At 38.4% G+C, this 12,248-nt stretch overlaps 2 protein-coding genes across 2 annotated transcripts in view; both read right to left on the reverse strand.

Annotated features, from left to right (window-relative positions):
* LOC134676171 (gastrula zinc finger protein XlCGF57.1-like) overlaps positions 1-12,248 on the reverse strand; it is a 119,633-nt gene that overhangs the window by 72,747 nt on the left and 34,638 nt on the right. The window lies entirely within an intron of this gene.
* LOC134676556 (uncharacterized) lies at positions 7,594-8,612 on the reverse strand. Its single transcript, XM_063534947.1, has one exon. The coding sequence runs from the start codon at positions 8,593-8,595 to the stop codon at positions 7,594-7,596; it is 1,002 nt and encodes a 333-aa protein (XP_063391017.1). The 5' UTR covers positions 8,596-8,612.

The raw sequence follows: 12,248 nt of genomic DNA on the forward strand, positions 1-12,248 counted from the left end.
TCAATACGAAATTTGTTTTTGTGTAATCAGTCCATCACACTCCGAGATTGTTGCGCCATTTAGGGTCCTACCTGAATTTATTGTTCAACACTATAAAGTTTCCAATTTTAGCAAGAACCCTAAATGGCATAACTGTAAATGTAGACTGCATATAAATAAATATTATAGGACATTTTTACACAAATTGACTAAGCCCCACGGTAAGCTCAAGAAGGCTTGTGTAGTGGGTTCTCAGACAACAATATATATAATATATGTATAAATACTTAAATACATAGAAAACAACCATGACTCAGGAACAAATATCTGTATCATAATACAAATATATGCCCTCACCAGGATTCGAACCCGGGACCATCGGCTTCATAGGCAGGGTCACTACCCACTAGGCCAGACCGGTCGTCGACTATCTTACTGCTAAGTAGCTCGTTTTCTTTTATTATAACTGCTGTCAATTCATTCTACTTAATTTTGAAAAGCATACTAGATACTTACTTAAAGGCTCGGGAGACTCGCTGTACGCGCCATCTGAAGATAGTTCATCCAAGGCTTCTTCGTCTAAAATATAACGTGGTAGGTACAGTCAGCAGCAAAAGTTGCTAAGCGGTCGAGGTGTTCTAAATTACCTGGACACACTCTTATTCTCTTAATAATAAAGTCGCGTCAAGATCCTTTTGAACACCTGGCCCGCTGAGCAACTTCTGCTGCTGACTGTATAAGGTTTAAAACAAACGAGTAAAGTAAACACCAGAGGAGCTACCGCGAAAACCGAAATTCACAAATTACGGGCATCTTTCTCTTTTACTCCAATGAAGGCGTAATTAGATAGACAGAGAAAAATGATGATTTTCGCGGTTATAGGCCAGAAACGGTTCCAACGTTATCCGCCCAAAATATTCGTAACATGAACCTCTTTCCTTGATATGGAAAACGTAAGTGACGAAAAACGAAATTAAAATATTTACATAGAATGTAATTGAATTTGTAATTTATAGAAGAAATATATTTTGAGAATTATGGCTCACGGCCATGTCACAACATAACCCTTAATATAAATAATTTTTAATTAATTTGAACAGTATAAAACCATGGTTTAAAGCAGGAGTCTCAAAACTTTTTAACTGAGGGCCATATTGCGCCTCAGAAACTTTCGCGCGGGCCACCACCGGTTTTTGCGCCGGGGAAGGGTGTTCGAACGCATCATGGATTTGGCCCACGGGCCGGGATTTGGAGACCCCTGGTTTAAAAAGTGACCCCGAGAATGTAACCATGACAGTAAGTGACAAAAAATTATTGATTTTCCCACATAAAAAATTGAAAAAGAAGAGAAGCCAAAGAAATTGAGAAGCTCCGGTTCTTTGCTTCTCGAGCATGGCATTGATCTACTGTGGCATGGCTGTATGTTGATATCAAAGCATATTAATATGTACCTTTGTATTGAGGTCCTTAGGTCAGGATTAAAACATAAGAATAAGAATAAATTCAAACATCACATACATTTTATCCAAATATATTTTTGATACTCCTTAAACTATATTACACAATAGCATACATCCAACAAACAGTATTATAACTAGCAATCGCGCCCTTTAGAGAGATCCGTCTCTTTCAAAGGCTCGCAACAGAATGCCCCACTCAGGTACTCGCTTGTGTTTTTAAAGCCAGCTGTTCCCGCCAATCTACCCCCGCAGTCAATCCGTTGGACAAGTCACGTGACAGACCACGTGACTTGTCCAAAGTGTCAACTGACTGTCTCTTATGGATATGAATTCTCAAAATATATAATTACCTTACAGCTCGGCCATCCTACACATAGCGAGTCCCTTCGCTATTTGAAAACAGAGAAAAAAAAATCTAAAAACAAAATGGTGATATAATAATTCAAGAAGTTTTGTTATTTACTGTACACTTATTCGCTAAAATAATATAAATTATATTATCAACCAAAATCGTTACATGTCTATTTTAATTCCTTAAACACATCAAGAGTTTACAACACAATCAAAAATATAATAAGTGCCAAAGTGCTTTAGGATATATTCTAAACGTTAGCCATTTAGGTACGATTTGTTCCCTCATTGTTTGTTACAAAACTAACAATAGGACAATATAGTGGATATAATTCAACATAACAGACACTAATATGATTCCTCAAGACTTTATATGCACATATATATTATCTAGCAACATCATCGACATCCTCATCTATATCTCCGATTTCTAATTCTCTCACGTAAATATCATCCATCGCTGAATTTTATCTGTGTCCACGACAGCAGCATACTTTCATCGGTGTGTCAAGGAATCTATCGTTCGGTAAGACTTTTAGTACCGTAACATCGGGGTACTTTGTCCCAAAATCAAGATACTTTTTACTTTTCGTTTGAGCACTTCAATTTTAATCGCATTATGACACTTTTATACTCATAGGTATTTAATTGTATTGTATTTATTGTATTTATTTATTTGCTGAATATGGGTTTACAAAGGTGTACAATAACATATTAATTAGTTCAACCATACCCTGCTTGGTGTAGCATGCAAAATTTAAAGTATAGTCGCACTAACATAAAATTATAACATAAAAAATATTAGAAATAACATGTCAGATTAATTATTAACATTAGAAAAGTCATGCAATTCATTATTTACAATTTCAAATTCCTATTTCTATTCCATTTCATAATCAAAGTATTCATGTATGGAATAAAAACACATGTCATTAAGCCATAAAAATAATTTCTTTTTAAACTTGTTGATTGGAAGGTCTTTTATGTCAGCTGGCAACCTATTAAATATTTTTATACACATATAAAATGAACTTCTAGCTGTTTGTTTGAGGCAGGTTTTTGGCAAAAATAGTAGATTGCGCTGTCTAGATATACGGTCATTGTAACTTATCATATCACAGTTTTTTTTAAAATGAGTTTCATTGAGGCGAACAAAAAGAGCCATTTCATATATGTACAAGGATGGTAGTGATAACAATTTATTCTTTTGCATTACTGGCTTACAGGATTCCATTTGTTTCATTTTGAAGATGGCTCTTATACATCTTTTTTGCATTATGAACGCCCTTTGCACATCAAATGAGTTACCCCATACTATTATACCATATCTGAGTGTAGACATAATGTAGCTGTGATATGCCAGTAATGCTGATTCTCGAGATACTGTTTGTCTGACTTTCCTCAAAGGGAATATAAATTTATTTATTTTACTACAAACACCATCAACATGCTCATTAAAGGTTAAATGTTCATCCAAATCTATACCAAGAAATTTTAAGCTTTTATTTTCGCTGACAGAATCACCTAAGCAAGTTATATTTAGCTTCAAACTTTGACGCTTACTAGTTCTAAATTGCATATACCTAGTTTTGCTTACATTTATTGATAGGTTATTAATTTCCAGCCAGTTGACTAATGCATTCAGAGTTCTATTAATGTCACTTTCAAATGTTTGCATATCAGTACATGGTATTACTACGGAAGTGTCGTCTGCAAATAGTACGGTAGGAAAATCTACGGCTTTAGGCAAATCATTTATGTAAAATGAAAACAGTAATGGGCCCAAGACACTGCCCTGTGGCACAAAGTAATTTTCTCTGCAGTTAGATTTGTAGGTGTTTAAAGACTTGCCTTCCCTCCTAACAATTTCTGTATATTGCGTTCTTTGACTTAAGTATGACTCTATCCAGCGAAGCACATTTCCTCGCACTCCATAGTGCTCAAGTTTTGTCAAGAGTCTCTGATGAGCAACCAAGTCAAATGCCCTTGTCATGTCCAAAAAAAGGACTAATTGTGGGTATAATCAACTCATGCACATACGTAAAACTTAATAAATCAACCTCTAAATATTTTTTAATTTTTCGCAAAGTTTGAGCCAAAGTTGCGCTTTCAAGCGGGTTTCTTTGGCCCTCGATTTTTCATTGAGTACAACGTAAATAAAAGCGCAAAGAAAGCTGTTTAAATTTATTACACAATACACATGTATATCAAATAAGGACATAGTAGTAAGATTCATTTGTTTTTATTACACTAAAAAAGCAAACTAATCAACACAAAGTAATAAATCTATACTTGGTCAAGCAAATCTTGTCAGTAGAAAAAGGCGCGATATTCAAATTTTCTATGGGATGATAACCCTTCGCGCCTACATTTTTCAAATTTGCCGCCTTTTTCTACTGACAAGATCTGCTTGACGCAGTTTATTAAACATGATTTTTTAATAAAAACTTTGCCAAAACAATCAGAAAAACCCTCTAAACTTATCGATCATAATCATAATCATTAGAAATAGTTAACGTGTATAACTATAATTTTCATATGAAAAATTTTTTTTCCTATAGAATTATTTTACTAGGTAGGCACCTAGTTAACAGTCGACTGTAACTAATCAGTCTTAAAAATTGATAATCATTTTATAAGATATTAAACTTATGCGGCAGATGTTCTTTATCTTTGTTTTCATTAATTCCATTACAATCTAGAGAATCTGTCTTTGAAACCTGAGCCTGTGGTTCATCCAGTGCTCCAGCACAGGACGAACCACACTGGCTGCTGTTCCTGGGATCGCGATTTATAACCTGCGTCAATAGTAAATTGTCTTCTTAGTTAGCAGATTGATCTCGTGCCGTTATGAGAGCTTCAGTAGATGAAGCGAGACTATATCTGCGTCGCTGTTCTCTCTGAAGGAAATGTTTTCCCATGGGTCAAAGAAACCCGAAAACGATAGCCAAAGAATACTTTGATTTTCAATAACATATACTTCTCACAATAATGTCTTAAATTCTATGATTTATATCACATTAGGATCCTAGATACATATCTGTTACGATTAATAACAATCAAACACTTAAACTTATTTGCTTTCTTTGTTTCGAGAAAAAGTTTGCACATTATAGAATCGCGTAGTTTATAGGTAACAACTTGTGACCGAAATTATGGACTGACCAATCAGCGTTGTTAACGTGAAACTGTTTCTACCCACCGCCCCATACGGTCATCTATCGATGAATAGCGCGAAATACATCGATAGGTCCTGACGTGCAGCGTGACGGGAAGTTCAATCTTTTTTTCGTTTTGGGACAAAGTAACCCCCATGAGCTAAAGTACCCCGATGTTACGGTACATAAGTATGTGGGAAGGGCCTGATATTTGTTGCAAAGCTTCTGAGATTTACCATCATGAGGGACTTGTCTGGACATACGTACCAAGTCACCTTCGCTTTAAACCGTTGATGGCTTTTTATGATCATTAAAGTTAGCTGCACCCTTACCTCGCTGTTGAGCTATTTAGTTCAGGCGTTGTTCTAATCACAGTATCACTAAAAACTGAACCTAGTTTACCTTCTGACCTGCTAATAATATTGAAGCCGGATATCCGGATAATCATCATCTCTGTTGTATTTATATATCCAAGATCCTTGATGCTATTAGAGAAACAATCCTTATATTGAAATAATACCTTGTTCAATTCAGCACGTTGATGTCTTTATTTGCTGTGTCGTTGTTAATAGTCACGCAGCCGTTGTTAAGTATGTGTCTAGAGTCCTGTGAGGTTTTTATAAGTGCTCGCATTAATAACTTACCCTTCTGAATGCTCGTCTTGTCTGCCGAAACATTATACACCAATAAAGTAGTGCGCTGGTTCATAAACTAACACATAATAATAATAATAATAAGCCCGCAGGGCAGCTTGTGGCGAGCTGTTGGGGAGTAACGACCCCACGGACCCGAGTGCTCCCAAGAGTCGGTCAGGGTCTCCGTCTCCGGCGTGTCTTCGTCGGTCGGAGTGGACCCCAAGGGGACCCGCAGGACTCTCAGCTCTGGCTTGCCTTCATTGGCCGTCCAGAGAGGAGTCGCTAGAGCTATATGCTCCAGGGGTGGAAGTGAAAGATGCATAAGACGCGAGTTGGCACAGTGGCTGGTAACAGCCACTGGGTAGAAAGCGGCGCACACCTCTCGACACCCCTGAGCCGCTCACATCGATGTTGCTCCTGGTCGTCTTTACGACGGCAGTTTCAGGGGCCCATCTAGTCAGCGGCGAGTCACCACCTGCCTCGATGACGGTGTTAACATTGTTATGGCAGGTGTCCGGACCTCTTTGCAATAGCCCAGTTTCATTGTCCACCCAAACTGCAATCTATAGACCGGAACGCTGTTCACTTTTTCTACAATAGTCCCAATGCCTGCTGTGACCGGTTCATGGGTGTCTATTGTTGCGCCTGTGAACGGGTTCCAGCAGGCGTTCTACATGACATTAAAGCTCTCCAAACGGCCTCTACGTGTTGGATCTGTATCCCCACGCAAGCCTATCAAAAGACCGGGATTTATAGGCCCGTGAAATCCAGAAAGGAGATACAAACAATAATAATAATAATAATAAGCCCGCAGGGCAGCTTGTGGCGAGCTGTTGGGGAGTAACGACCCCACGGACCCGAGTGCTCCCGAGAGTCGGTCAGGGTCTCCATCTCCGGCGTGTCTTCGTCGGTCGGAGTGGACCCCAAGGGGACCCGCAGGACTCTCAGCTCTGGCTTGCCTTCATTGGCCGTCCAGAGAGGAGTCGTTAGAGCTATATGCTCCAGGGGTGGAAGTGAAAGATGCATAAGACGCGAGTTGGCACAGTGGCTATTAACAGCCACTGGGTAGAAAGCGGCGCACACCTCTCGACACCCCTGAGCCGCTCACACCGATGTTGCTCCTGGTCGTCTTTACGACGGCAGTTTCAGGGGCCCATCTAGTCAGCGGCGAGTCACCGCCTGCCTCGATGACGGTGTTAACATTGTTATGGCAGGTGTCCGGACCTCTTTTACAATAGCCCAGTCTCATAGTCCACCCAAACTTCAATCCATAGACCGGTATACTGTTCTCTTTTTCTACAATAGTCCCAATGCCTGCTGAGACCGGTTCACGGGTGTCTATTGTTGCACCTGTGAACGGGTTCCAGCAGGCGTTCTACATGACATAAAAGCTCTCCAAGGGGCCTCTACGTGTTGGATCTGTGTCCCCACGCAAGCCTATCAAAAAACCGGGATTATAGGCCCGTGATATCCAAGGAGATAATAATAATAAAATGCTTTATTGCACACTACAAAACATACCATGGAAGACATAGTATTCTTCTCCCTCGGGACCTCTCAATGACCCGCTGACGCCACATACTGTCATCTACAGTGTTTGCGGTAACTAATATTGATATCACTGCTTTACCTTAATGTTGGTGGCCTTTTCCAGCAAAAAGACGGACTTTGCTAAGTCAGGTCTTACGCCATTAAAAAGTGGTAAGTCAAGCTGACAGTCGATCTGAGGTTCTAAACTGGCTGTCCTACTTAACATTAAGAACCTATTTAGTAACATTGTTTTTGTCAGCAGCCTGAGAATTGTCCTTACTATCTGTGATTTTATTCTTATAGCAGTTAGAAGCCTGATGCTCTATCTTATTGCAAGTCGTACAAGTCAATAAAGGCTTGTTACATTTGAAGCTCGGGTGGCCAATCTCGTTGCAATTAAAACACCGTATAGTTGAATTACTAGAACCCGCCTTACTAGTTTCCGAATTACGGCTATCGGCAAATGAGCTCTCAGATTCGTTATTTTTTTTTTTTAAAGGATGCTGCATTATTATTGTCACGGGGTTGGCCAACTTTTATAGTTCTAAAATATTTAAGGACTTCTTCAGGTTCCTTAAACTGAGCCGCTTGAGCACTGACTTTGACAGTGCGATCCTCTATACCGTTAAGAAGGCAGTCAACTGCATGTTTGTTGTAGATCTTACAGCGGTTAAGCAAGTTGACTTTCGCGTAATAGTAGTGCTCAAACGACTCGCCGTATTTAACTTTCTTAGCTAACATTTCCGTTAATAGTTCAGCGTAGTCCTCCCGATAAGGAAATGATTCTATTAACTTCTGTTTCCATTCAGTCCAAGTGAATAACAACGTGGATAAGCCCTGGTACCATGTTTTAGCTAGACCAGTCAGCTTGGGTAACGAATAGTGGATTATTTCTTTATCCTCCCATCCATAAATTTGTGCACACTCTTCCACTTTCGTTAGCCAAGTGAGAATGGTCTGCTCCTTCGAACTCGGATCAAATTCAGGCACTACATTTGTGTTAAAAGTTAATTTGGGCTTATCCGAACGTTTGAAATTATCAAGGATGTTCAAAAATTTGTCTAACATAATATTAGGATCAGATCCCTTACTTCTCTCTCCTCGAGTCCTTCTGGTAGGCAGTACCGGTGATCCTCCAGGTCCAGATGATCCAGATGACGAATAACTCCTCCTCCTCCTTGTTCTCCTGTTCCTTCTCCTCCTCCTGTACTCTTCCTCGCTGTCATAGTCACTTGATCGATGTCGCGAGCGACTCCTCCTTTGTGTCATATTTTGTCCATGTGCTATCCGCTCTGTCCTCGAGCCTGACGCACTTCCATTCAATCCATTATCCTTTCCCTTGCCCTTATCCCCGGGCATTCCATCCTGAAATCTATGTGACAGTCCTTCCCCTCGACTGTTCACATAGCCTCCATCCTTATCCAATCCAATCCTTTCCTCACGAGGACTTGGCTCTTTCCTCGAGCCAGCCTCGCTAGTCATATTAAGCGTGGTAATCTGAAACTTACATCATAAGCTTAGAATCCCATTAAAGTAAGAAAAAAAAACACGTGGAGCCAAAAAACACGCTATCGCTAATTACATTTAAGTAAAGTAAATAAATCATAGTAGTATAATTTGTTTTAAGATAAATGCGTATCTGTCTTTTTTTTTAATCATCCATTTGATGGTAGCTAGTAATTATGCACGTATTTTTGAGGCACATGAAATTACAGTGCGTAACATAACTGATGCTAGCGTGAAATAAATCAGATCAAAAGTACTTAGCATGTAATAGAATCCCCCTTCAATAAAGTCGATTATAATACGGTGCTTACAAACTCTGTTAGATACAGAGTAACTAAACTGTAAGATTAAGTAAAAGAGAGGGAAAAGAAAAACGATCAGTAGAATATTAAAAAGGAAAAAAAAGTAACTTGGTTTTTCCAATAATCGTTCAATAAGATCAACCTTACAAGTAATAGTTTAATAACATGTGCCATCATTGAAATCTTCCCAGCTTTTACATTTAATTAGATTGTACTCACATCCTACTCTTATATTTCCATAGTTTTACTTGATTGTTTGTCTGAAGTATTCAAAAATGTACTTACGTTTCTTTTTGTTTCGAGCGGTGAGCGTAGAAAGACAAGTTTTAGCCTTATTTTATCCCACTTCTGACCTATTGAGGTCCTTAGGTCAGGATTAAAACATCACATACATTTTATCCAAATATATTTTTGATACTCCTTAAACTATATTACACAATAGCATACATCCAACAAACAGTATTATAACTAGCAATCGCGCCCTTTAGAGAGATCCGTCTCGCTTGTGTTTTTAAAGCCAGCTGTTCCCGCCAATCTACCCCCGCAGTCGATCCGTTGGACAAGTCACGTGACAGACCACGTGACTTGTCCAAAGTGTCAACTGACTGTCTCTTATGGATATGAATTCTCAAAATATATAATTACCTTACATTTGACACTCAGTTTTCTCTCTAATCCCATTTGCAGCTCGGCCTGGCAGTGCTGCACCTGCAGCTTGAAGAGGCACGCCTCCCGCAGCCGCCCCAGACACACCTCGCAGATACCACTCTTACCATTGTCACATGAAGTTAGCTGCAAAAAGTTACACAAAACACTGACTACATCATGCCATACATGATTTCATTATGTCTATATTCTTAGCACACAAGACTCATACATTATTCTATGAGATCTGGACATAATTAAATTGCACAACGGGGACTTAATCGGGTATTTAAGTTTTAAGATTTACCTCCGACAAACGCAAAACGTTCAAACTGATAAATCATTGAATCTAACCACAAAACAATAGTTGTAAACAAGCTGCCAGGGGGTCGTCCAGAGTTGTCCAGGTTTGGAAAGAAGAAGATAATCTTCTTCTTTCCAAACCTTATCCCATTTACATGGGGTCGGCCTTCCCTGTCCTTTTCTTCCATTGTGCACGATTTAGTGCCAGGTGTGAGTCATTTATCCCATGCTGTACTAAGATAATGTGTAAACATTCCACACACATTTCAGGCAGAGGCGACTTAGGGCTTCGTAAAGCACCAAATTTAGGTCTTACCCTACCCTACCGACTTAATATTATTACTTACTTTGATTACAAAGCATTCTTCGATCATGACCGAGTATGTTTCCGTTATGCCGAAACGCGTGTACGGTGTCCTCAGATCTTTCGCCGAAGGCCGCTGCAGGCAGCAGTGGCACTGGTTTGTCGATTCCATCACATTAGTTGCTTTTTAAGTTCTGTACCGCTTTTATATTCATTTATATATTGAAACAATAGCTCTTTTCAATCCAATTTCAAGTCAACCAAAGAGCATATAATCACTACGTTCTATTATAAAGTCAACAATCAAGTCAATTAACAACATATCATAAACATATCAACGGTGAACGCATATATTTAGTATGGAAACCGCCTTTAGGAACATTACCGTTCAAATTCTCGGGCCAAATTAGCACACATACAAAATTACGCCTACATTTAAATAAGACGACGCGTTTACAGAGCCTGTAATCAAAGCTGGTAAACAAAATAATAGTCATCTTTTTTACACTAATGGTACATAGCTAAGTGTAGATGAAATGCATATAATGTCAATAACTACCAATCAGCGACATTAATCCGCTAATAACCTTCTTGCTGTACGTACTGGCCGCTGAGAGTTTGCGGTTCATATTTGATTAGAATATGACTTGGACAGGGATAGGTTTATGCCATACATTGAAGAACCAGTCAAATAATACACGTATAATAATTTAATGCAGATTAAAAGATAACTAGTTAAAATGTTGTTGTGAAATGACAGACTAACTCAACATAAGTAAATATATCATTGTTGTATAAATGTATTCCGCTATAATAAGTATTTTGTATATTTTATTATCAATTTGTATGGCTGTGCGAAGTCACATTCAGGTATAGTCTGTCCGTTTTTCTAAGATCAAGTACGCCATTGTAAATGTATGGTAAACTTGATCTTAGAATTCGGACTGGCTATACAGCCTGCAAAATTTACATGGGTACACGAATCGGGTCAATAATATTTGAAAAGGCGGAGTCACAATAAATCCCCACTTTCAGTTCCAATAGAAATATTTTATATGTATATAGCCGGTCAAGCAAGTTTGTCAGAGAAAAAGGTGCAAAATTAAAATTTTGTATGGGACCACACCCGTTCGCGCGCTTACATTTTCTAAATTTGCCGCTCTTTTCTACTGACGGAAATGGCTTGAGAGAGAACCTACATATATGTGACGGTAGAGGGTGGATTCGAATGACCAACATTTTCAGATAATGTGTGTATTTGTTAAATTAATTCAGTGGAAGTGTATCTACATATAGAATACCGGGTATGATTATCTCACGAGTTATATCTCATGAATAGAACATATTCTAGATATCTTTCCAGGCATCCACTTAATTTCATGTCTCTCTAATTGGACAGCTTTTTTCCATAGTTCTCTGCGAATAGCATCTTGTGGGAATCTGAATGGAAAGTAATGTAAAATGATAATATCAAATTTGATTATTAATTTGAAATAATTAGGTAGTTTTTTTACAGCTCCATTCCATGAAATAAAAAAGGAAAATACAAATCTGTAAGAAACAATTCATTACTACATTTATAATTATATAGAAAATACCTAAACCAAGCACAAGTTAATAAAATAGTCTACTTCATTTGGCATAACACCATCCCTATTATCCTCGCAATTTAAAAAGTTGTATGTTGTTATGAAAGTCGTATGCAGTTATTACGTTTTAGATTAGCACGGTAGTATTGAAAACAAATCGTCATGTTTATTCCAAATTTTACTGAATTTATCTGTTTACTACAAGTGAAAAGTGATTCCACTATCCTTGGTATGAACTAAAATAACTTCTGCACCACTTCACGACACATGAAGACACTTTTAATTACAAAAAAACGTTGTTTTTATAAATCAATTTAGCCATCCATCACTGACTGTCATCTCGGACCAACTAAAGCAAAGAGCATATAATCACTACGTTCTAAGAGACGGAACTCCATAGTACGTTTTTGTCAAACGGTTCGGTTTGACACATGTTTGACAGGACTTGACTGATGAACATCTATTCATACCAACATAAAGAAAAAT

This window comes from Cydia fagiglandana, chromosome 24, assembly GCF_963556715.1.
Source record: "Cydia fagiglandana chromosome 24, ilCydFagi1.1, whole genome shotgun sequence".
In the NCBI taxonomy this organism is placed as follows: domain Eukaryota; kingdom Metazoa; phylum Arthropoda; class Insecta; order Lepidoptera; family Tortricidae; genus Cydia; species Cydia fagiglandana.

What these genes read in the sequence shown, in the direction of transcription:
- LOC134676556 (XM_063534947.1), bottom strand. Translation starts at nt 8,595, where the DNA reads ATGACTAGCGAGGCTGGCTCGAGGAAAGAGCCAAGTCCTCGTGAGGAA.